Source organism: Acanthochromis polyacanthus, chromosome 5 (genome assembly GCF_021347895.1).
Source record: "Acanthochromis polyacanthus isolate Apoly-LR-REF ecotype Palm Island chromosome 5, KAUST_Apoly_ChrSc, whole genome shotgun sequence".
NCBI lineage: Eukaryota > Metazoa > Chordata > Actinopteri > Pomacentridae > Acanthochromis > Acanthochromis polyacanthus.
This window is the reverse complement of record NC_067117.1, coordinates 9,042,018-9,068,604: the sequence shown is the minus strand read 5'-3', so window position 1 is coordinate 9,068,604 and position 26,587 is coordinate 9,042,018. Positions and strand designations below refer to the sequence as shown.

Here is a 26,587-nt window from a genome sequence, read left to right as displayed (position 1 = left end):
TATTCTCACCTTCACAGAGGATTTTTTTTAATTAATTGCCTGTCCTTTTACACTCTCCTGGTTTTTAAATGGAATAATTTCATACTGATTCATATCTAGCTTTCATTTTTTTTCTGACTTCTTTTTTTTAGGGAAAAGATTTTTAAAAGAGGGGAAACATGTGACACATATGTAAATGTAGCCTGATTTGTGCCCAGATACTAAGAATTAAAAAATAAAATAGAGAGAAAGAGGGAAAAGAATGGGGCTTAAGAACTGGGCAGTGCAGACAAGTGAAAAGCAGCTAACACAGCAAACTGACGCCTTGGAAGCTCCAGTTTAAAGTTGAATAATTCATCATTTTCCCTCTTAGTCTCCTTGACTATTAGAGTTGCAAAGAGATGTAACAGTGAAAAACCATGCTGACAAAAAGACTTATTAAGGAGTAGGAATACAGTGCAGAAATATGCTGTAATCTCCACAGGATGGGCAGCAGTGAGTTAAGCCTCTGTGTAAACAAACACTGAAAAGGAATTAGAATAATAGTGTTACATTATTTCTTGTCATTGCTTGAGTGCATTCTGGATGTAAATTTCAACAAAAAGTAGGTTCAGCATGCCACAGAAATACTAGTAAAAAGAATGTAGGTCATGTATGTGAAGTCTGTACTTCAGGAAAAGAAATGTATCTTGGATTACACTTGTAAACTCAATCAAGCCCACTGTCAAATATATAAATGTATTTAACAAGTAGGAGTTTGGGTTACTTGCACACCGCTGTTTCCTGGGCATTATACAGTGTGTTAAGTGCTCCACAAAGGTTGTTACACGCTGGATCATAAAGTAGAGCACATCAACTTGCAGTGGTCTGAACTATGCTTTCTGTAGAAACGCCTTTTTAAAACAAGCTGTGTCTGACAGATCCATCGTGTTAACAGTTAGTATGAACAAGCCTGCACTCAGCGTGCAATTTATTTATTTTATTGAATATTATGCATACTTCTACACCATTCCTCGTCTAAAATGTAGAGAAACCCATTAACAAATAAAAAACATATGTGCATTTCATCATAAAATATAATTTGTAAACATTTTAAAGCCTGCATTGTTCACATTTATGTTAATTAGTCACCAGTCTTTTTCTTCTGTGCCTTTGCTGCAGTATTGCTGTGCTTCTTTGCATATTATGACTGTCTGTAGGTCAGCGGAGTTTCATTTTTATTTGTAATGTTTTTTATTATATAGTTTTATTAGAATCTGAAACCAGGTCTCTTTGGTTTCATCTCCCAGCCATCCAGGGCTTTTTAGCATGTCATACCTCCCCCATTCTCTTTGTCTCATGTCCAGTCTGTACATATCTGCATGCCATATGATGAGCATGTCCCCTACTGAACCAACACTACTGGAGATCACTGCAAAGCCACACGGGAAGAGAAATTCTTTTTCCATGACAGCATGAGAGATCAAGTGCTAGCATAGGTGGCCAAAAATTTGCATTGATATAATATGCAATTAAAAGGAAAAGTCTCCAGAAACCACCATGTATGATTTATTAACTACAATATCTCATGATTCAATCTAAAAAAAAAAAAAAAAAAAACATTGCCCAAATTTCCAGCATTGAAGAATGAAACCAAGCAATAAAAGAGCTTAAGAAGAAAACCAGATGCAGACCACTCATCTGGTATCAGGGTCAGGGGATGTTGTAGCAAAATGTATCATTACCTTGGTCTCACTGTCGCGATAGCCTGGTTTTGACTGCACATTATCTACATTCCTCAGCTGAGGAGTGGCTGTTATCTTCATGAGAAAACTGAAACTAATGTTTGAAGGACAAATGCTGCAATAGCTTGTGTTGTTTTTGATTCTTTGGTCAGACCTCTGAACATAATCCTGGTGTATGAGCCCTTTCAGCTGAAATACTCTGTGTGCCTCTTCTTTATTATTCCTTATTATACTTCAGTAAAATGCAAAAGTCAAATACTGTTACACCTTGATTGCTTTTTTTTTTTACAGCTCATCCAGATTTCCACAACAGTAGGTACAGTAGACTTGAAAGGAAGAGGCTGGCACCACCCCCTGGGAGGGGTTAGTCAGCTGCCTGGTAGCCCTGGGCCGATATTAACCGCTCCCACATGCTTGACTGTAGCTTCATCAAGAAAGAAAGAAAGAAAGAAAGAAAGAAAGAAAGAAAGACAAGCCAGTAGAAACCTTTGACAGAAACACACATATACAAGCAGTGTTTCTGTGTCTTGGCAAGGCCATTAAGCATTTACACTTACTATCAGTAAGTGCGCCACTGAGTGCTGCCTGCACTCTTATATGAATGATGTATTTTCCTTGGGGCGCACAAACGTGCAGCTAAAACATTGCCTCACACACGCACGCACGCCGAACCTCTTTGTGCTTTCTCTGCTTCATCTCATTCAGCTCCTCTCGCCTCTGTGTCCTCTTGTTGCCCACTTGGTCTTTTCCTCCTCACTGTACCTCTCTCACATCTCTTTCACCACATCACTCTGATCTTGTTTCTCTCTTTTGCTGTTTTTCTACTCTGTCTTTTCCATTTTGTTCAGTTGAACTGAAACCTTAAATGCTGTAAATTCTTTGCTGGTCCTTGGCAAAAAGAAAGCCTCTTGTACACATAATTTTGTCTTGAGTCTTTTACTCCTGAGGTATTCGTATGAAAGAAAATAAAATTGTGAATGACTGTAGGTACATTTCTTATGCTGCTCCAGTAATAAAAAATAGAATTTACAAGTTAAAAATGTACACATTCCTAATTAAAGACGGCCCAAAGAACACCACAATGACAAATTAAGGCAGTGTAACCAGCACCACTCGTCTGGATAAGACTCTTTCAATCAGCTTAAGCTAAATACTCAGGAAGAAATATGCTAGTATTATAAGATACCATCAAATTCCATAAACATATACCTTTAATTAAACACTCCCTATTCAGCATTGGATTAGCATATGATGTTAAATTTTAATGCTATAAACTAATGGGTGATTCTTCCCTGTATCCATCCAACATGCACAGCTGCACGTGTCCCACAATAAAAGCTCTCAATAGGAGGGAAGGATTATGGTTTTTAATCATCTAGAAAAATCAGGGATGCACGAAATACTGGTGGTTGACGTTACTGGCCACTAAGTAAGAAAATGTAATGCTTGTTATTGTTCGGATAATGGGATTTTAGCTGATAATTACATCCAATCATGTGACTCATACTGTGAATGGAGAACACGTCTGCTTTGAGTGGTGATTTTAGCCTCTCTTTTCTGCTCTCTGTGTGGCTGCATGATTAAACAAGGCCAGGACTGAGCTCTTCTCACACAGAGTGGACAGCAGAGTGACTTTAGAGCACCGAGGCGACAGTGGAGAGAATTAAACTGACTTCGGGTGACACTTAATTCGGGATCACCATGGCTACAAAATCCAACAGTGTCAAACAATTCATCAAACACCTGCTGAACGAGAAGAAGCACTTGAGTTGTAAAAATGTGATGTCTTTAACTTATAATTCATCCACAACCATGTTTTACTACTTACTTAGCCATCATACAAATGTGTGAATAGTTATGTTTGATCTAAAAACTAATGCTGGTTACATGTAACAGTTAGAACCAGATCGACCCCTGTTCTCTTCATCAGCAACGATTTAGCCAGTTTCATGTCAATGTCAGGCAACATTTTTTAAACAACGAAGCTCAGGACCAATATTAGTCCATTTAGTACCCCGTAGCTACATTGCAAGTGTAATGTATACAGAGCAGATGCCACAGCACCAGGCTTCAGTTCAATCAATGAAAACAGCTACTCCAGGTGTGTGACAAGTGTGTAAGTGGAGCTTTTGTGCAGCTAATGTAAAAAAATGAACAGTCTTCAATTGATATTATAACACAAGCTGTGCATGGTCCTTTTTACAAAGCAATTGTTCATATTTTTTCAAATTAAACTACTGGTGAATAGGAAATTGCTGCTTTCTATCAAACAGGGCTTCCACTTAGGAGCCACGATCACTTAGCTGGCCTTTATTTGCCAGAACCACTTTACGGTTGCTTAGTAACTTTACAGAGTCCACTGTAGTCTATGTCAACTTGCCCGTATAACACAAACTCAGATCCAGAAGCTGGCAACGAAGCAATCCCAAAATTAAACCTTACCGTTAGCTTAGGGATGTTTTGACACATCTCTAAGCTAATTTGCATTATAGGTGTATCCAAAGATGCAGTCAGCAGCACATCTGGTCTGCAAATGGTCCACATACATGACATTCAGTGTAACCAGAAGGTAACCTCAGTGTAACCCCTCATTGGATGCTTTTCATTACTTTTCAACTTTGAGCCATGGTCATTTTAATTTGGTTCTACTGACAAGAATTAACAAAACAAGATTTTAAAAGGTCTTTGTTGTAAGTATCTATACTTTGTAAGATAAATATTATTGGTTATCAGAGGAATATGGACCACAACAAGCACAAATGACTGAAATTCTGCCTCTAGCATAAAGTGTATTTATATCAACCTACCACTGAGAATAAAAACAGCACATCAGACACATAAAAGAAGCAACAGGCGTCTGAACACCTCGCAATAAGTTGTGGTTTGCTGTAGCTGCAGCCTCAAGCATTGCCATCGAGCTCGTAGTTTAAATATAAATCTTAATGCAACAAAAGTACTATTCTTCGTCTGTACAAGGCCTAAAATATAACTGCGATTTGTTATCAGATTTTTGCAGCCAGAGCCTCACGTTTCAACAACATGTGTTCCTCATGGCTCTCAGTGTCCATCACTAATTCCATTTATGAAGCTAAACAAAAACCCGCAACATAAAAATGGACATAAATTGATAAGAAGCAGAGCCTTGGGAGTTTAAAGTGGTTGCTGTTGTTATCTGTTCATAGCTCTGCATTTTCTGATTTGGTCCAACTTTAAACTGTATCTGGACTTCACCAGCCACCAACACTGAGAACACTGAACCAAACACACCAGTACATTGTGCATGTATCTAAAAGAGGGATTTCTGTGTAAATGTTTGTACAATGATTGGCAATAACTAAACCAATATAAAGGGCAGATTACACAACCGTGAACAATCGTCCTTCTCTGTGCAGCTTATTGTTGCAGTTTGTCAGCTGTTACATTGAGGTGTGTATGAATGAATGTGAAAGATGAATATTAGAGGGTTAGTTCAGCCATATCACAAAGACCTACTTTTCTCAACTTGGTGAATCCAGCCAACAGTAGCTTTGTTTATGTTTTGTCTTAAGCTTTTCCTCCAGGATCAGTCTCATTCATGATACATACAGCACTGAAATTACATTTTAAAAACTTAAATGTAGTTTGGATAGGCGGTGTCCAAGGCCATGATAACGCAGAGATCTCACTGTCTGTATACAGTCTCTGTATATCCCATCATCTGTAGAGAAGGTTATAAATGAAATAGCAAAATGAGACTATAAATGTGAGGAATAAAATCTGCCATAGACACATACCAGTGTAGTATCACGGCACCAGTTTAATGGAGTACTAAACAACATGGAAGGGTTGTGGGTTTTTAATACTTCTGTGTGTGCTTTGCTGAAACCATCACCGGCCTGCAGGTTGTAAAGTAAAGGAAGCTTTTGTTCTGAACAGTGTGGGTGGCAGGCACAGCCAAAGTACAGTGCGTGCTGTCGGTCGTGAAAGATTAGCACATCTTTTGCTTACCTGGGTGAGAATATCCAGTTGACCTATGATGTGTTCGAGGGCGTTTGCTAGACCAGGGGGGACCCCTCCATCTGAAGCATGGGACTGTGATTCTTCCTGGCGTGGCTGTTGCTGCAAACCTTGTGTCCGGTGTGTAGAGGAGGAACTGATACTGGGGGTTTTGTAGGTGTGGGAATGATTTGCTCTGCTGTGGCTGCCACTACGACTGCAGCTCTGAGTGTGGGCAGCACTTTGAGAGTCCTGTCTGTGAAAATGCTCTGCTGGTTCAGAAGTCTGAAAAGAGAGAGGGCAGAGGGTGAAGAGTTGTTAGAAATCTGATGCCTCCGTTGTGCTTTAGTCGTGACGGGAGAACCTTTCAATTGTAGGCAAAAGTGTCATCAGTGCATTGTGTCATGTAGATTCTGCTTTGGTGGGCCATCAGTGGTTGACACAATAAAACCAGGATATTATTCGTTCCATCTATAACCAACATGAAGAACTTTGAAGCAGTTTTTCATTAGAAACCCGCACCTTTTACTCATGTCACTTTCTGGGGGGAAAAGCAAGCTCTGAATTAAACCATTAATAAATTACAAACAATATAGCAACAATAATATTAATATTAAATTTCCTGACAACACAGTTGAGATTTACTCAGCCCATAAAAATATATATTACCAACAATCTGTTTTTGTCACTGCTATGACAACCACATTTTATGGACTGAGTGTGTGGTCGATACCACAGACATTTGTGACTCAAATGTTTTTCTGTCTACAATACTGTTCATCTTGATGTCACCATCGCATCTCTCTCTTTTTTCATTAAGCTTCACAGTTTTTTATTGAGTGTATGTAGTCAAGTCAAGCTCTATTCAACCTGTAAAATTTAAACTTGGTTGTAGTAAGATATTAATTTGGGTTTTTAAAGGCGCCATAAAAATTTAACAAGCTCAGACTGAAAAACTCAAGAAAAAAAAAACATTAAAAAATCATAAAATCAGAACTAAATAGGTTTAGAGTTGATTTTTCAGGATTTTCCTCCCATCGACAAATTATATTTTGGCACAGAAGTCTCCTGTCAGTCTGCCCATGTTGTGATGACTTCAGTGAAGCATAAGCTCATGAAACACACATCCCACCATCCCCATGCCGATGTAACTACAACTATCCACAAATGTTAAGGTTTCTTCTCATTTCTGTCTTCCCACAGAGACCTCTGTCTGATTGTGGAGATTAGTGTGTATATGTGTAACGTCTCTCCTCCCTCTCAGCGTGGGACACTAACTGTTTTACTCATCACCACACGCCGGGAAACCCATTCACACTCAGCTAAACACAGCATCAAACTGCGATGCTCCTAAATGAAGCCAGATGAGCGGAGTTGTCAGCTGTCGCCTGGCTCGCCATTTTTGCCACAGACAGAGCTAATGCAAACTACCACAGTAAAATGGGCAGTGGTTCCCTGCAGTCATACACAAAACAGTGATATGACTTCACATCTATTCCTCAGCCATCCTTAGTAAGTTCCGACAAAATAAGTAAAAAAAAAAAAATTCGGTGTCTTAAAATGAGGGGTTTTAAAAAGTGATACTCACAGAAAGTGCATTAACATGAAAGACAAATTGTACGGTGTATGAAATAGTAGCCATTGGGCACTGCACTATAGATACACGCAAAAAAAATAATATAAAAGTGGTCCACTTTAGCCAGGAGAGCTCTACAAGATAATGCAATATGTGAAAATGTCGTTGCACAGCCAGGATCCATTACAAGCTGAAAAGAAAATGGTGGAAGAGCAGCTTGTTTACGAGCTTGAACATGGTTCACGTCTAAACTGGGTTAAATGATTTAAATACACTGCTAGTAACCTAAATAAATATTTGTTATCATGTTCATGCAAGGTGTCGACTCCAAGTAAAGTGCATCAACTAGGTATGAACTCAAAAGAAGGGTTTTTTTCAAATACAGGAGGAAACCAACTTATTTCTCAACATCCTGTTTACCGCACAAAATCAAAATGTGCACATACCACTACACGTCTAGTTTGTGCAGAATAAACATCCATGACCACTGTGAATGAGCTGCTGTCCTATATTTAAAACAGAATTAAAACAGCAGACACAATGCTAAAGCTTTGCTTTGCTTCTCTCTGTGCTGACATTAGAGTTGTCAACTGCTTCTCCTTCTAGACTTACTGACTTTTAAAATCCTTTCAGCGACATAGTGCCCTATATCAACTTTAGTGGCTTTTTAGCTCATTTTCCATGATGAGAGTCACAAATATTTTTAAGTGAATAAGCTGTCGTGTGGATGTAGCTCTCTGTGAGGAGAGAGCAGCAGCACCTTCAGTTGGACAGCTGTAACTGTACCAAACAATCACTGATTTTGAATGCTTAAGCGTTAAAGTTTTAGAAATTATAAGACAGATTTTACTGCTGAAGAAACAGAGCACCATTGTTCCGAGAGTTCTTCCCTCAATCGGTAGTGGTGGTGAAGAGCACTGTGAGACGTGTCCAAAATCTCAGTTAGAGTGAGAAATATTCTATCGTAGCCGTATAGATAATTTAGAATGTGTGTATTGATTCTTACACATGCTTTCCTCCAAGGCCTTGAAGATGCGCACACAGACTGCTGTAGGACGGAAACATGAAAGTCGTTGTGTTAATGCTTCTTTCTAGTCTTTCTGTTCCATATATGCAGCATATCGGCGTCTATGTCTTTTGTGCTCTGCTACTGCTGAGCATACAGTTACTGTCCTTATGTAGTTGCTACACATACTGTCTGTGTAGACACAAATTTTGGACTGTGTGATGAAATTTATGACACATTGACCCTGCCAAGTATAACAGTGTTATACTTGAAGGGGGCAGCTTGATTTGTCAGTAAAATGTAGCTCACGGTAGCCTAGCCGCGCTAGACCCATGTTCTGAAGGCACAAGGGTCTAGGACCGCTCCATAGGGCGGGAGGCGGGCTAAAAGGTTGTCTTGCAAATCACTCTGCAGCAATTGGGTAGGTATACAACCCATCAGTGCAACGAATAGGCTGACGTAGTTCTTAGAGCGCTGGCGGATTGTGGCTAAGTCCCATTAGCTTCCCAACCAGCGGAGCCAACTGGTATATTAAGGATTTGCCATATCCCGTCGGCATAAGTCCAAATACGTCTTTCTTCTCAATGAAACACTTCAGTGCCGTCCTTTGTTTATCTTTCAAGTTGAATTTTAGCTTTAAATCTTTAAGGGCTGTGGCCAAAGCCGAGTCGAAAGATAACTGTTTATTGTGCGCCGGTTGTTTCTGTCAGAATCGTCGCGCCTCTGTCGTCACTTCGTTACGCCCGCCTTCTGACTCTACACTTCATGGTGATTCGTCCGGCCAGTTTTAGGAGCATCCAGCCTCGAGCCTTATGGAGGGTAACGAGACCCACCCTGGCAGAGAATTAAATTCGTTGCCGTGGGTTGTCTAGCACGGCTAGGCTAAGCTCACGGCATAATAAAAGCACGGCATCCCTTTACTATAGAGGTCCAAGGTTATGATTTTATTCTTAATTTGTCACCTATCTGTGTGTAAATATTGTAGTTATGCTTTGGTGTTGGTAATATGCCAAACAGAGTGTGATGTGATTTAGTGATGAGTTTTCAAGCTATTTTTTCCTACGTTCAGTAAAAAGTAGATTCATATACAACAATCACACACTTAACTACAATGTTTTATTACCATTACAGTATTTTAACCAGCAGCGTCTTTTGTCAATCATATGACAAACAACAAAAGTATATACAACATGCATACACAGGTTGTGGAGAATGAGAGAGAGAGAGAGAGAGAGACAGAGACAGAGACAGAGACAGAGAGAGAGAGAGACAATAGAGCAGTTCTGCTGAGCCTACAAGCTTCACCAAGACTGGATTAACTCCTGTTGAGAGTACGCCTTACAGCTTTGTATTAAACAGCTGCTTAAACACACACAGGCAGGCACTGGTTACCACATAAGCACACACAGAAAAACATGGATGTAGACAAATGTGCATACATGTGTCTGGCACACATATAGAGTCATACGCGCACACACATACAGTAGTATTGTCTGGCTACCTCTAAGGTGGTCTGCTAAGCATTTCTGTAAAGCTTTGTTTAAAAATGAAACTGAATATAAAAACCACACACAAAGTCATTGCTAAAGGTACTCCTACTTTTCTTAAAGAAAATATTATTTAAATAACAATATGTTAAGTTACAGATAAACTATTTGCACAACAATCCATCCTTTTAAAAAGTTTTCATTTTCTAAAAAAAACAACATTTATGCAAACTGCTTGTCACATTTTCTATTGCATGCTAAGAATCTAAATGTCACTCGAAAATGATGTTATTATGACTAACTTGTATAGCATTTATGTAATGGCAAACCTTACTTGCAGTAAAATACTTGATATAGTCGACATTTCTGAGCAATGTGACACGTACATAGCGACGTTGATGCTTAAACATTATATTGTTCTGCAAACCTGACATGTCCAGCACCGATGCAGTCTACTGTGGGGCCAGGAAAACCCTGGTACGCACAAGTGTAAACACGCGTGCACGTTAGCGTGCACACAAACACAGTAACCACCCTACTAATGAATCACCTGGAGTGGAAAAACCAACAATGGAAAATTTCCTGAGGCCAAAATTAAACTCTTCGTCTGACACAGCCAGCCATCGATAAACCCTGCAAGCTGCATACAAGAGCATCCATCACACAACACACACACATTCACACACAGAGCAGGTTCCCCCGTTGTCAAGTGGAAAACTCATATGTCTTGTTTCTGCATCAGCAGTGAGTCTTCAGTCTTAATAGGATGATATTGAGTCAAAAACAGGTCAATGTTAGTAACTGAACACGATTAAAGACAATTAAAACCAACTGACAGTGAAAGGCTTCAATTATCCAAAAGGATAAGAGTGACTGCCGCTGGGTTTGACGACCGTAATGACGTAAATATAAAGACATTTTTTAATCGGAAATAAGGTTTGAAAAAGTGGAGGTCATCCTGTATTCAAGGACAAGGCAATTATGTGTTCACAACATCAGATTCTACTTATTAAATGAGGAGAGTGCTCATGTAACATGGTTTTCTACGGAGAGATGCATTATGGGTTGTTTGTTGAATTAATGCTGTTGAACTGGCGAGTGCATTCAATGCATTTATTGTTAGTTTTTCAGTCAGTCAGCCCTTAAAGTGTCTCATTATTTCAGTTTAACCTGCAGCAGTTTCTGAAGGCCTGTATAATGTGCTTTGCTGCCATGGACGAAATAAATGCATGAAGATTGAAAACATCTCTTCACTGCAGAAATGAACCGGAGAGAAAATCTGTCAAGCAGCTGTCACGGATGATGAGCTCCAAAAGACATTAGGAGAAATGCTAACTGTTAGAGAAAATCATTTTGACCCCTGACACAAAACAGCCTGTGAGCGATTGGCGAGAAGCACAAATTTTTATGTATAAACATATTTCATGTTTCATTCATACAAGAGAGTAAGTTTCAGTGATGACAGCTCTCTTCTCCTTGTTAATGGTATCTCAGGGAAACAGCTGGACAAACCCCTTTTCCAACATAATCGGGTCAATATGGTAATTGATGCAAGGGACACTCAAATGTGAAAATGCTAAGTTCTAACAGTACAAAGCCAGCATTGACATACTGTGCCATGCTTACTGGATAACTCAATCTTATAACATGCACTTATTTGATCCCATCTCAACAGTTCCGTTTTCAGCTGCAATACAAAGTCTTCTCCAAAAGTTTGTTCTCCCCAGAAAAACAAAGCTCAAAGACTGAATATGAAGTATAATCAATTTTTTCAGTAACCAGTATTTTCCCCTTTCATTCGTGACGTTCTTGAGTGTGGATGGTTCTATCTTTCCCCACTCCTTTACAGCCCTCGAGTGGAGCTTTTCATGGTGGTCGGTGGTGGACTGGTAAAGATGCGACTGAGTCAGACAGACAGGGTGAGCAAGGGCACCATCTTGCAATAATACCATTTCCAAATGTCTGTCAAACATTTTCCGTTCAGTCACAGGGTCGATTGTTTCCTAATGGCCTGGCTGTTAGAAATAAGTAGAGAGGGCAATGATCAGGGAAAATCCAGTTCTCCCAGTCTTTTGTACTTCTTTGCAAAAACCACTCTCCTCTCCTTTTGCAGTTTGGTGAGTTACAGGGTACGTTGCCTCTTGTGAGCTTTCAGCTGCAATGTTTCTGTTAAATAATGATGCACAGTGCTTTTAGAAACATCTTCTCCAAGATTTTTAAGCCTCTGACTGAGTCGCCGCCATGACTGGTGTCTTTTACACTTGGCTTTTCTCATCAGATCATTGGCTCTTGCAGTTAGGCCAGATGGACGTTCTGAGCGAGGTAAGTCTTTGAAGGATCCTCTTTTGTTGTACTTTTGCCTCCAATTCTGAACCCAGACCTTGTGCCAAGGTCTTGAGCTACCTGCTGACGAGTTTTTCCTGCATTTCGAAGAGCAATGGCCTGTGTACAAATCTCCGAATCTGAAAGAGTAGCTTTTCCACCTTTACTCTTGGCCACAGTAAAAAGGCTTCCAAAATTTGGTTGTGAGTGTAAAGAATTCTGGTCAAGCAAGAAATTTATATACTGGGACCTGACAGTTTGACCAGACAAACAATCAAACAGTACCTGATTCAGAAGGTGTGACCTATTTTTGTGACAAACAATCAAACATGTTGTCCAGTGAAACAGGCTGAACTTCTACAATTCCACAATTTCATTTAGCAGACGCTTTTGTCCAAAGCGACGTACAACACAAGCAAGAATTCAGACATAAGGAAAAACCTTTAGTAAGAGCAAAAAGTGCTTCAAGTGCGATTGGTCAAAGGTGTTGCCTTTTCTTCTGGGACACAGTGTAAGTCTTCTGAAAAGCATTAATCTATTTACAGTGGATTCCCACTAAATGAAGAATCCAGTTCAAGATTCTTATGAGAGCATGTTTAAGTCAAAAAAAAAAAAGCCGTAGGTTGTAGCAGCTAAACTGTGGATGTCCTTTTTCCCCCACTGGACACATTTAAAACCCAGCTTAAGGCCAACTTGTTTAGAATTTGCTCCTGTCATGTTTTTAGTATCGTATTTTATAGCATGTATATTCTCTGCTGCTCCATCGTTTATTTGCTTTTTTGTCTTTACTGTAAAGCACTTTCTGATATCTGCTGTAGAAAGATGCTATAAAAATAAACTTCCTTAGAAACAGCAAACATGTGCCAGGCTTAAATCTCCCTGAAACCACCCTGAAAACCTTCCAAGGGTGCTGCGGTGTATCTGGCCCTGCATGACTTTCAGCATTCAGCTGAGTTTTATGTGTGAACAACGGCAGTGACTGCAATAGTAAGAATTTCCAGTTTAGAAAAAGTGCGGTCATGCCATTTACGTAATATATATGTATTCAGCTGTAGATAATTGACTACAGACCTCCTAACAGCGACACTCTGACTTGCCAAACGCAGGTGTAAGTCATAACGTTAATGATGGCTGCATTCCTTGCAGCTGAGCCGATGCCAGAGCTCTGTGATGTTCTGCAGAAGGCTTACTGGCACATCTCAATGTAATGGAGCCATCATTAATGTCACTACTATTATTAGTTACACCTGTGCTACAACAAGTCAAAATGACTGCTCATAGAAAAGTATATTAAGCATACTGCTGACAAAGAAATTGTAATCTTCTCCTCTTCCATAGAATTATTTCTTATGCTTTCAGCATTAGTACAAAATCCTGGGAATGAGAGGAGGAAGTCAAACCAAAAGCTGAATAGTGATGTTTTATTATTGTTTTTATTTTTGATTGGAGCTTAATCAAAGATAATCAAAAGCATCTTGACCTGTAGCAGGTGAAATCTTAAATTATAGTGACAACATTTGCTGGTAAATCTAATTAAGCCGAAGCAACTGAGTTGTTAATTCTGTGAGCTGACAAAAAAAGACAAAAAAACCTCTCATGTCACAGGAGGAAAAGCACAGGTGTAAATAATTAAAATGAATGATAGCTGTGTTCCTTTTAGCTGCTTCAGTTTTAGGGTCCTGGTATTGTACATGGTGTTTCACTGACACACTGTCTCACTGACTTTGACATTTAAATACACCGGAGCCATTGTTAATGTTATCTCTAACATTTACACTTTGCCTACTATGAAAAGTCCCAAGCCTCTCTGTGAATAAAATGCCTGTAAAAATCTCTTTGCATTCCTTCAATTTTTGATATTTAGGATAAAAGCTGATCTTAATGTTCTGTATAAAGACCAACAGAGTGACAGACAGAGTAGTGTTTTATGTGAACGCTGCAGGTGACCGTCAAACATAAAACAGCTCTTGGAAACTACGTTTAAGCGCTTAACTGTTTTAAGCTCATCACTTTACAAGGTGATATGTGTAGCAGTCTGTCCTGTCAGTTTGAAACTAAAGTTAGCTCTAACAGGTACAATGCAGAGCTGTCAGCAGCAGCATTGGGGGTTGTCAGTGTGGTGTCACAACATTTTCAGACATCAGTTACCAATCTACTTCTACTTCTACTATCATTATCAGAAATGGAGATCTATGTAGCCACTACCTATATACACACGTGGACAAAATTGTTGGTACCCCTCAGTTAAAGAAGGAAAAACCCACAATTCTCACTGAAATCACTTGAAACTCACAAAAGTAACAATAAATAAAAATTTATTGAAAATTAAATCATCAAAAACAGCCATTACTTTTGAATTATTGATTAACATAATTATTTAAAAAAACAAACTAATGAAACAGGCCTGGACAAAAATGATGGTACCTCTATAAAAGATTGAAAACTATTTGACCAGAGTGACATGATTAACTCAGGTGTGTCATTTAATTGACATCACAGGTGTTTCCAAACTCATAATCAGTCAGTCTGCCTATTTAAAGGGAGACAAGTAGTCACCCTGCTGTTTGGTGAAAAGGTGTGTACCACACTGAACATGGACAACAGAAAGCGAAGGAGAGAATTGTCCCAGGACATCCGAAAAAAAATGATAGACAAACATCTTAAAGGTAAAGGCTATAAGACCATCTCTAAACAGCTTGAAGTTCCTGTGACAACAGTGGCTCATATTATTCAGAAGTTCAAGACCCACGGGACAGTAGCCAACCTCCCTGGACGTGGCCGCAAGAGGAAAATTGATGACAAATTGAAGAGACGGATCGTTCGAATTGTATCCAAAGAGCCCAGAGCAACCTCCAAAGAAATTAAAGGTGAACTCCAAGGCCAAGGTACATCAGTGTCAGATCGCACCATTCGTCGTTGTTTGAGCCAAAGTGGACTTCATGGGAGACGACCAAGGAGGACACCACTGCTGAAAAAAACTCATAAAAAAGCCAGACTGGAATTTGCAAAAATGCATGTTGACAATCCACAAAGCTTCTGGGAGAATGTCCTTTGGACAGATGAGACCAAACTGGAGCTTTTTGGTTAGGCACATCAACTCTATGTTCATAGACTCAAAAACCAAGCATACGAAGAAAAGAACACTGTCCCTACGGTGAAACATGGAGGAGGCTCAGTAATGTTTTGGGGCTGCTTTGCTGCATCTGGCACAGGATGTCTTGAAAGTGTGCAAGGTACGATGAAATCTGAAGACTATCAAGGCATTCTGGAGAGAAATGTGCTGCCTAGTGTCAGAAAGCTTGGTCTCAGTCGCAGGTCATGGGTCTTCCAACAGGACAACGATCCAAAACACACAGCCAAAAACACCCAAGAATGGCTGAGAGAAAAGCGTTGGACTATTCTAAAGTGGCCTTCTATGAGCCCAGATCTGAATCCCATTGAACATATGTGGAAGGAGCTGAAACATGCCATTTGGAGAAGACACTCATCAAACCTGAGACAACTGGAGCTGTTTGCTCATGAGGAGTGGGCCAAAATACCTGTTGACAGCTGCAGAACGCTTATTGACAAATACAGAAATTGTTTAATTGCAGTGATTGCCTCAAAAGGTTGTGCAACAAAATATTAAGTTATGGGTACCATCATTTTTGTCCAGCCCTATTTCATTAGTTTGTTTTTTAAATAATTATGTTAATCAACAATTCAAAAGTGATGGCTGATTTTGATTATTTAATTTTCAATAAATTTTTATTTATTGTTACTTTTGTGAGTTTCAAGTGATTTCAGTGAGAATTGTGGGTTTTTCCTTCTTTAACTGAGGGGTACCAACAATTTTGTCCACGTGTGTGTATATATATATATATATATATATATATATATATATATATATACATATATATGAGCCTTTTGAATTTATTTTCGTATTTTTACACCAATAGGCTACAACTTATCTTAACAACTAAGAATGCTATTAATGGAGCTAAAAATAAAAGCAATTTAATTTCTAATACCAATATTGGCTAAAAAATACTATTAGACTTTCTTCTGTAAATTCCATTTAAGAGTCACCAGAAACATAATAATGTGATGTTCCACTTGCTTCGTGCCAATGGAAGAAGAAAAAACACTGTAATGAACAAGAAAATGGTATCAGGCTTTCAATGTGTTGACACCAGCTGTCGCTTTTAAACAAGCCTCAGAGTTTTAATCGAGTGTTTAAGGTTAATGTCTGTTTTTACTGTAAATTAATGGCAATCATTCAGACAGGCCTTTTCCTTTACATTGCGCCTCGTACAGATGGCATAGCTGGCAATAACAAGTCTTCTTGATGTGCTACAGAGGAAGTATGTTTTTAGGGGTGAACCAATACGTTTCTTCCAGAGCCAATACCCATGTGGATGATTAGTAATCAAAATGGCCAACAATTGAAATTTAGAACCAATACAGGGGGTCCTCGACAAAGGTTGGAATTCCATTCCAATGGCGTGGCATAAGTCGATTTTCCGTGTATGTCACAACTCACACTCTCCTACTCTCTCATGCTTTCATAACACAGTGGCAAAATCATATTCTAGTGTACAATGTGACGTACAACCGGTGAATGAAAACAAAGCTGTCTTCCTTCTATAGTGCCGCATGTCCATGTATTCGTCCACTCGCCAACTAGTTCCACGTAACCAGTTCGGCATAATGGCGAAACGCCATAGGTCGAGGACGTCGTAAACCGAGGACACCCTGTATACTCCACCGGTCAAAAATTGTACAACGCCCCAATTTTTCCAGTTTTCTATTGAAATTCAAGTATTTCAAGTATAATGAATAGCTTGAAATGGCGCAAAGGGAAGTGGTAAACTGCCAAAGGGTTAAAAAAAAAAAAAAAGGCGAGGATTCCCAAAATTGAACAATAAATTACATTTCAGAATTACACAAAAAGGCCTTTTTTCAGGGAACAAGAAAATGGGTTAACAACTTAAATTTGTTCTGCAGCAATGAAGATTGATCAAGCCTTGAAAGTTGGTGCAACCAAATCCTACAGATGTCCCAACTTTTCATGATTACTTATAACCCCTTGAGATCATTATTTGAACAGTACTGTACTGCAGAAAGAGAAAGAAGAGACAGAAGAGTGACAGACCATCAGCACCAGAACAAAAGTAGTCTTGCATAGCCACCTATCTGCACACAGCCGTGACAGTGCTGGACAATGGTCTGTCTACGCCTCCTTATCATTCTGTTAAAAATGGGGGAAATTCTCTGATTTGTGTGCAATTGTTTTTAAACCAGTCACAATCATCTTGGGCAGTGCTAAGCCCATGATGCAGCAGCTGGGCCCCTGTAGTGTTGGTAACTTTGCACGCAAGTATTATCATGAAATAGTTAGATCACAGAAAAAAAACTAAATCAAAAAACATTTTATGGCCTATTCTAAATTTACTGGAAAACTTGGCAATTTCAATGTGTAGGCTTGGAGGTCGCTGTTGTTTTTTCCTGTAGCGATGGGAATTATGAGTTAACCAATGATTGTTTAATAAAATATTTTATTAAGAATTGGGTATAAAAAAATAACAATACCATTAATCAGAAAAATGCTGAATACTGGATCCAGCAATCATAAGATACAGTGCAAAAAAAGCAACCTTCAAGTTAACAAGATGTTTTTCGCTTATCAATTTTTGATTTTCTGTGTCTTCTTGTGGACAATATTTCCCCCTCTGATAGGTGTGTGCATGTCAGAATATAACAGTGAGATGTAGGCAAACATTTTCACCAGCTGCTGACATCTCAGTTAATTAGAGTGGAGCAAACATTTTATGACAAACTGCTAGTGATGCTTTTGATGAATGAAGCCTGTGGTGTGACTCAGTCCTGACTTATGCTTGTGGACTCCACTATAATTTACAGATTCGACAAGGGAGGGCGTTTCTCGCTCTCATTTTCCGTTTCTCTCCGACTGCTTTTCTCATGCTTTCCCTCTACTGCTTCTTTCACATTTCCCATTCCTCCTGATCATCATCGTCTCTCATTTTCATGTAAAAGGAATGAGCAAGTGTTTGTTAATGGCTCTTAAATGTTCCCTTGTTGCTATTGTCTTGTTTTATTGTCTCCAGTGTGCTTCTGTTGCTCACGTGCTCACTCTGCTTTTCCACTTTCCCTACCTTTCAGGCTGCCTGCTCCTCGCCGATGCTCTCTCGCTCCACTAGGCCATTAGGCTCTGTTTGACTCCACTGCTATCCTCTCTTCAACACTCCCTTGTCACACCCCCTGCCTTTCTCTTTATCCCCTGCTGTCAAATGCATTCAACTCCCGCTGTCAGAACAATACCACCTGCCTTCCTATACCAGTACCTTAAAGATGCACACACAACCACCGACACTGTATCAGACACATTTGTGATTGGTGGATGTTTACGGATACCACTGTGGTTTAATCTTTTTAAAGTATTTTTAAAAGAAAACGGGTTAAATACGGTGCAGGAGATAAAAGTTCATACAGCTACTGCAGTCTCTGAACCCCCTCCCCGCTCTCTCTCTCTCTCCACGCCACATCCTAAAGCTGAGCAGAGCAGTGCAGTGGTTTGTGTGTGTTGAGCTGTGAAGGGAAGCCTGCTGTGAGCGTGCAGCTCGTCTGTCTGCACACGTGAGTGGGAGAAAGACCCAGATGTGAAGCTAGAGACAGAAAGAGGAGGAGGAGGGGGTGCGGGATGGATGGAGGGATTATGGCGGATGTGATCAGAGGGAGCTGATCTGCCTGTCAGCAGCGGTTGGTACTCACGCACGCACACACACACACAGACGCATGCACTGATGCATCTATGCGCACACAACAAAACAGCAGCAAATTAAGATTTGCTCAGCTGTGTTGAGCAGAGAAACAACCTGACTGAAACACACACACACTCTCCATCTTTAGTTGGAGGGATCTCATTTTAAAGCTGGCTTATTGTGCTCAACAAAATAGGCCTACATGTTCCCGCTATAGTGCCCATTGCTGGCAAATTATCATGGAGACACACATCCAAGTACATTAAAGGATAAGCATATCAAATTAGCTACTTATGAAATCCCTGTGGATTTGATTCTGAGAGGGTAGCGGGCATGGGTGGCCTTTGCTTCTGTATGAATAAACAGAGCATTACTGTCTCATTAGTCAATTTCTTCCTGGTGGAGTGAATTATTGACAAAGGCAGTATTGTGTAATACTGGGTATCCAGCAGAGCTAGAAGGGATGCTTTTATAACCCAGGTGATATTAGGCAATTTAAACACAGGCTGGAATCATGTCATAAAAGGGATTCTTTAATTTAATATGAAACGCTTTAATGTTATCGTACGGTGTTCTGACCATATTCTGAGATAAATGTGTGTCTAGCCCTTTCAGAAATGGCGCATGTAACAGTGCTGGCTTCATCAATTTTGTAAAAGTGACAGTACTATGTCATTCAGACATAAGTCACTTTCATGTGGCGTTTCTCACAGCTTCATTCAAACATACCTACACCAATAACAAAGAGTCATTCATGATGCATGCAAGTATTAGGTAGGGCACCAACTGATGCATAATGCAGGATAATGTACTAATAAAGAAATAAATAATAATCTAAACTAATACAGGAGTCATCAAATTGCCCAAATAACTAATAGTGTTGTTCATTTATGATATTTACTGTTATGATGAACAGTAAATAAAAACATCCCAACAGCTTGTAATGTTAAACACTATTCAACTTGAGAATAGTTGCTATAAAAAATAATGTAGATGTAGATTTTAAATAGTTTAAAATAATTGTAGTGAATTGCCACCAGAGTCTGACTGATACTGTGTCCACATCGAGGAGAATTTATAATTAGAAGTATTTATTGAAGTCACTATCATTATTATTATGTATTGTTACACAGGTTTTATTTTTATGGACATCTCAGTCTGACATAGATCCAAAATTGTGGAGCAAAGTGAATGAGAAAAGTGTTGAACTGTGTTTTCTTTACACTCAAACTGTGTCTTTTGCTCTCTATCATGTTCTTCCATGCTGTTCTAAACCAAAAATATTTTTACACATAGAAGATAGACTCAGTTCTAGTTTATGAAGAAAGTCCTGACTCTACTATTTTGTCAATGCAAGTTCTGGTAACGAGGGTAGGTCAAATAAAAAATCTCTATAATGCAATACATTTAACACCACTGCAAGCTACCTCCTCCAAAACAACCATAAAGTTGTGGCACTCCTGTGCAACAGTTTAAACAAAAACTTCACTCAACAACATGACCTCTGTGACGGTCAATTTTATTGCAGGATTGTTGTGTTAGATTGTAGTGATTTTAGCTAGGTGTAACTGACAACCTGGAAACTGAGGGTACAACAACAACGTGCATGACTGAGTTAATGCCCAGCAAAACCTAATTAATTTTTCTGTGAACAGTTTTTGATATATGAGACAAACTAAGCCATTTAATTGGAAATTACTTAAATTCCAGCAGGAAATAGCAGTCATTTTTAGTTATCTAATTAATGCAGCCTGTACTGTAATAGGAAACAGGAAATGGATGGAGAGATTTGAAATCATTAATTCATTTATGCTTTTACTATAATTTATACTTTGTCTTATTTTATTTCATCGTGGGACAGTGAGCTTCCCAGTAGGAACAGTAGCAGTAGAGTTTGCTACAGGAGTGATGCTGCTAACAAACTTAACTACAACGATCATGTGCATAGAGTCTACTAATAAGACTATTCCATTTTTAGTTAATCAACTTCTATCAGCATGTTTTGTTTTTTTTTGACATCTGAGATCTACTTCAATGCTTTCTAAGCTTTTCAAAATTTATAGATATCTTGATTTTTCCTTATCTAGCAAATATTTACACAAGAAAGCACACAGATTCATGTAAATTCTAGTGACTTTGAAGTCGAATGTTGAAAACAGAGGTGCGTGCTCCATCTAAAACTATCACTGTACCAAAAATAACTATACAAAATGCCCTCTTATGTATTACTGCTGTAACAGCTATTTTGTTTGCAAATGTAGAATCTACCTGTAAAAACTTGTTTACTCTACTTTCTTCATTATTTCTAGTTTGATGTAGGGCAAATATAGTTAAATGACTGTACCACATGACAAACACTGATCAGCCACAACATTAAAACCAGCTGCTAAAGGTTGTACTGCACTGACCCGTTGAGGCTCTGACTCAAAGCTGCTGGGAGTATCCTGTGGTGTCATTGCAGCACAGCGTTTGAATCCTGGAAGTCACGAGGTGAGGCATCTGTGGATTGGACTTGTTTTCCCAGAACATTCCAAGATGCTTGATCAGATTGAGATTTGGAATATTTGTAAGCAAAGTCATCACTTTGAGCTCTTTCTCATGTTTCTGAAACTATCTCTGGAACACTCTCACTATGTGTCAGGGCGCATTATCCTGCTAAAAGGCTGCACTGCCATCAGTGAATACTATTTGTGATTTGTGCTACAGTGATCCAACCACATGGGCTGGCTTCTGCTCCCTATCCCTACCACTGACCCCTAACATCTATGACTCTGTCTCCGGTTCACTGGTTGTTCTTCTTTGGACCACTATTGGTGGGTACTAACCACTGCATTCAGGAAACACCTCAAAAGACCTTGTTTTGGAGAGGTATAACAATCTGTCCCTTTTCAAAGTCACTCAGACCCTTAATTGCCCATTTTTCTGCTTCCAGCACATCAGCGTTAAGATCTGACTGTTCACTTGCTGCCTAATACATCCCACCCATAAACAGGTCCCATTGTAATGGGAAAATCAATGTCACTGACTTCTCTGAACAGTGGATTTAATGCTGAGGCTGATCTGTGTACAACGTAGTTCTTTTCAAGGATACTGAAATTTTCAGACATGTGACTTTTATGTCTAATTCTAGGTTTACAGTTTTTTGATGTTACATTTTGTGCATCTCTTTAATTAGGCTGCCATCAGGTATTTGGATTTATGACTGGCAGTAGTGTTCCACAGCTTCTGCCATGCTGCTTTCAGCCAGAGAACATCCTGTTTACTTCTTTTCTGCCTCTCTGAAAATAAATCAATGTATGAAAGCACATTAGATCCACTTTTGCTATATTAGAGTGTCTCTCTCTGTTTTTATTTCAGCATTTAAAGTCATGAAGTCTTTGAAATTTTTTTTCCGAGTACGAAGGAAACGATCACATTTAGGTGAGCAGGTGACATTTTTCTCTTCTCTGCTTCCTCTCAGGCGGCACGTGGGTGAGACTTGCAGCAGTATATGAGAGATAAAAGGGCTTGTATTAATAATAAATTATGAATGGCTAAATTATACATGAAAAGAAAAATCTAGGAAGCTTTCACTTCCAGGTGCTGCTCCCTGCATTACTTTAACTGTAACAACTGACAGATGACAATCTATAAACAGAGATGAAAGAAATGTCAGTGCCAGGAATGAACTTAATGATGTTAGTGTGTGTGTGTGTGTGTGTGTGTGTGTGTGTGTGTGTGTGTGTGTGTGTGTGTGTGTGTGTGTGTGTGTGTGTGTGTGTGTGTGTGCGCACGCGCGCACGTGAGAAAGAGAGAGAAAGATTGTTGCAGTCAAACTATTTAGCTGGGATTAGCACTAACTGTGTGAAATCAAACAAAAAGGAGCATATAAAGAGTAAGTGTGTCTTTATTGTTTTTAATGACTTCATGTTTCAATTAAATTTGAAAAAAAATTATTGTAAAAAATCTGGTTTTAGAGGTGTTTCTGTTTTGTACATCAGATGAAATATATAGAATTTTAGGCAATCTAATCAGTACAACTAGAAACACTGCAAAAATTTAATGAACCATCCATTCTCTATACACCGCTTTATCCTCATTAGGGTCACGGGGGGTGCTGGAGCCTATCCCAGCTGACTCGGGCAAAGGCAGGGGACACCCCGGACAGGTCGCCAGTCTACATTACAGACAAACAATCACACTCGCATTCACACCTACAGGCAATTTAGAGTAACCAATTAACCTCAGCATATTTTTGGACTGTGGGAGGAAGCCGGAGTGCCCGGAGAAAACCCAGACATGCACAGGGAGAACATGCAAACTCCATGCAGAAAGATCCCAGACCCACCCCGGGATTTGAACCGGGGATCTTCTTGCTGCAAGGCGAAAGTGCTAACCACTACAACACTGTGCAGCCCTGTTAAGATTATGTGATTGTGAAATGTTGTGCTCATATACAGGTTATAAAAAAACAAAACTAAACAAAGCGCATACTGCTGTACTCTTATATTTACTTTTCATACTAAAGGAAGACTAAAAAAATCATTTTCATTGTGTTTATCTCTGCAGCCACTGTCATGGCAGGCATTGTAAAAACCATCTACCTTAAATACCCACTTAGTTGTGGATTCTGCAAGTTTTCATTTTCTTAAAACAGGACACTTGTGGTCAGTGGAGCTTTACTAACTACAGGAAATTCCTGGAGATGTGTGCCAAATGCTTGAAACAAGATGTGATTAACTTCCACATTGTACTTTGCAAGAAGACAGTCTCAACATGTCTGATAGTGACATAATTTCTGTAACTGAGTTAAAAGAAAACCTGACTTATGCCTTAATTTCACAATTATGGCTAATTTATCCATGTGACTGTTGTCACACTTGTTCTTCTTACTAATACTTTATTGGAATACATAATTTCACGCTATGTGCAGAAAATAATTTACCAAAATTTACGTTTATTTGAATAATTTTAAATAACCACAGCTACTTGCTGTGTATGCCCACATTTCCCAAAAGGGCAGTTATAAGACCACAGACCAGAATTTATCTTAATTTTAGATTTTTCCACATATGTTCTTGTCACTATACAGTACTAAAAAGACTGAAAGGACAATAAAATAGTATGAAACTTCATGCCTAAAAGCTGCATGAGTCCGTAAAAATGACCAGACAACAACCGAAACCCTCTGGATGGGTCTGACATTTTTTAGATTTAAATTCTGCAGCTGTCAAAACACAGACTGCATTTGTTTGGTTGATAGAGTGAAAATCCATCCATCCATCCATTCTCTATACACCGCTTTATCCTCACTAGGGTCATAGGGGGTGCTGGAGCCTATCCTAACTGACTCGGGCGAAGGCAGGGGACACCCTGGACAGGTCGCCAGGGCTAGAGTAAAAACCGAATACATCAAATCGAGTAAAAATACATTCGCGATCATTTGAACATGTGTCTTCTGAGTGCGCATCTTTTTTTAGCAGACAGAGAGCCAACTCAAACCCCAGAGTCGAGCTGCAGTCATTACTTAATCAAGCAGATTGCTTTTCCATTAATGCTGAAGCTTCAGACAGCTGTATTTGAAAAACAATATTTCCCAGTGAAAGGGTTCAGTGGGGGTGTACAAGAACAGGAGTTCTCAGAAGAAGAGAATATGTTTCATACATCGTGCTAATCATCTCTCTCCACATGGTCCAGCTGCCCATTCACTAATCACCCTTTTAGGCACATCTGTAATAACGGCTGTCAAGTGGAAGAACTCTTAAAAGCCATTTACAAGCTCACAGCACAGACAGAAAAAGACAGTCAGACAGAGAATAAGGAAAAGAAGCCTTGAAGGCTCCACAAATGTAGAAAGCCGGTGTTTAAAGGACAGTGAAAGTTATGTATTCACACTGTAAATTGAAGGAAAATAATCACCTTCACGTTGCTGACGTTGCTTAAATACTCTTCACCATCAAAACTTATGCGGTTTTCTGATAAATATCATCTTTCTTTAAGATACACAAGTTGAACTGCTGGATGTAAGATGTCTCCTGCATCACTCCAAGTGCATTCTCATTGTCTGTGCCCAGCAGGCATCAAGTTTTCACATCCCACTAGTGTTGATGGCCTTTTCGATCAGCACTGGCTGCCAAACCAGTTGTGATGTTACAAATCCTGCTTGCAAGTTCACACCTTAAACTCCGACTTAAAGTGAAGAGAGCAGCTTTTCACCATCAACGGATAGATTTGAAAACAGCCTCCTGGTGTCAAACTTTGAACATTCACTATTCTGCACACAGAGGAACAACAAACTTATGTTCAAGATAAGTAACACCGACCAAAACACATATTTGGGCAAAGGCCGATTTTCACGAGTGGTTTTGTTAATAACTGGTTTGGTCTTTGGGGTCAGGCTATTTTTGTACCAAAATTGTTTGGTCTGAACTCAGCATGAGGTAAAAACAAGCACTGAGGAAATGTAAGCACTAAATGAAAATTAGCATTGAAAGAAACACACATATGCTGTTCATGACGGCCTTTTAATCTTAGCAATTAATCAACAACATTATTGCAAAAATTACGAGGGCGTAATTTGGGGGGAAGTGACAAAGGGATGACCTGCTGAGGACTTCAAGATGCTTTTGTCTTCTGGATTGTAAAATATAGAGGCGAGGAAGGAGCACTGTGGGTGGGCCTAGACTGTAGTAGAACAATCGATAAGAGAAAGGAGAGACTGGGAGGTTGTGTGTGTGTGTGTGTTTGTGTGTGTGTGTGTGTGTGTGTGTGTGTGTGTGTGTGTGTGTGTGTGTGTGTGTGTGTGTGTGTGTGTGTGTGTGAAAGAGAGAAGACCTTGACTGTGCCCTTGTTGATGTAAGTAAGACAGTAAGCGTCAAAGGGGTTGAAATCCAAACCATTCCCTGAGGTTCCCCAGTCCGCCTGTGTCACCCTGTCTCCTTTATGTGTGTGTGCGTGACACCTCCAGGTCTTTTAATATTTAAACATCTCTAATGGCGGCACTGCTCTATCTATCTGATCGTTTCTCGTTTATCTTTTGGTCAAACTCTTTCTTTTAGTTCAATCCTGTCAGTAACTTCCACATTTTTGACTCATTCTGTTCTTAGCCTAAGTGACACAGAAGCCACAGATGTGCAAGATTCATTTTTATAGATCGGATGATTGTAATATAAAGTAAACTGATACCCAATATGACCTTTGTCAGGGAACTCCCAGGTCCTCATATAATTTCCGTCCTATCTGAAGCTTTGTTGTTGTATTTTACACATACTCTCTGAGGCTTTCCTTCCTTTTTAATTTTCATGTTCTTAACCCTGTGTAACATTGAGCTTTAGCATGGAAATCTGATGGAAAAATGCAAAAAAAAAAAAAAGATTTTGCAACCAATAGAGCAACAGAAAGAAATGAAATCTTCCACCACATAAGCTCATAAACTGGTTGTTGTAATGTCAGATACTGATAAGTATTGAAACAGATGTTTCTTCTTTTTTACATTTTGTCAAATTGGTGCCATTAAAAATATGCTGAATTAGCTTCTAGCGGTTCCTGTTCACACTGTAGCCATGGATCTACAGGCAACTGCATTACATTTACAGAGAAAAAAAATGTTAAAATGTCATGTTTTCCAGTCAAGCTGTGTAGCTTTTATTTCCTCTGTGAAATTATTGATGTTTATCCACATTTATTTGCCTTCTGTTTTGCTTCGCCTATTACTGGCCATGTCCTGTAAAAGTTGAAAATCTCATCTGTTACAATCAGTTACCAGGAACCACAGGGAA

General features: G+C 39.3%; 1 protein-coding gene across 1 annotated transcript in view; it reads right to left on the bottom strand.

The window, feature by feature from the left end:
• Positions 1 to 26,587, bottom strand: part of poc1a (POC1 centriolar protein A) — a 54,028-nt gene that overhangs the window by 9,934 nt on the left and 17,507 nt on the right. Inside the window, exon 10 of the mRNA XM_022192294.2 lies at positions 5,691 to 5,963. Coding sequence (XP_022047986.1) covers positions 5,691 to 5,963 — 273 coding nt within the window. The remainder of the gene's footprint in view (positions 1 to 5,690; positions 5,964 to 26,587) is intronic.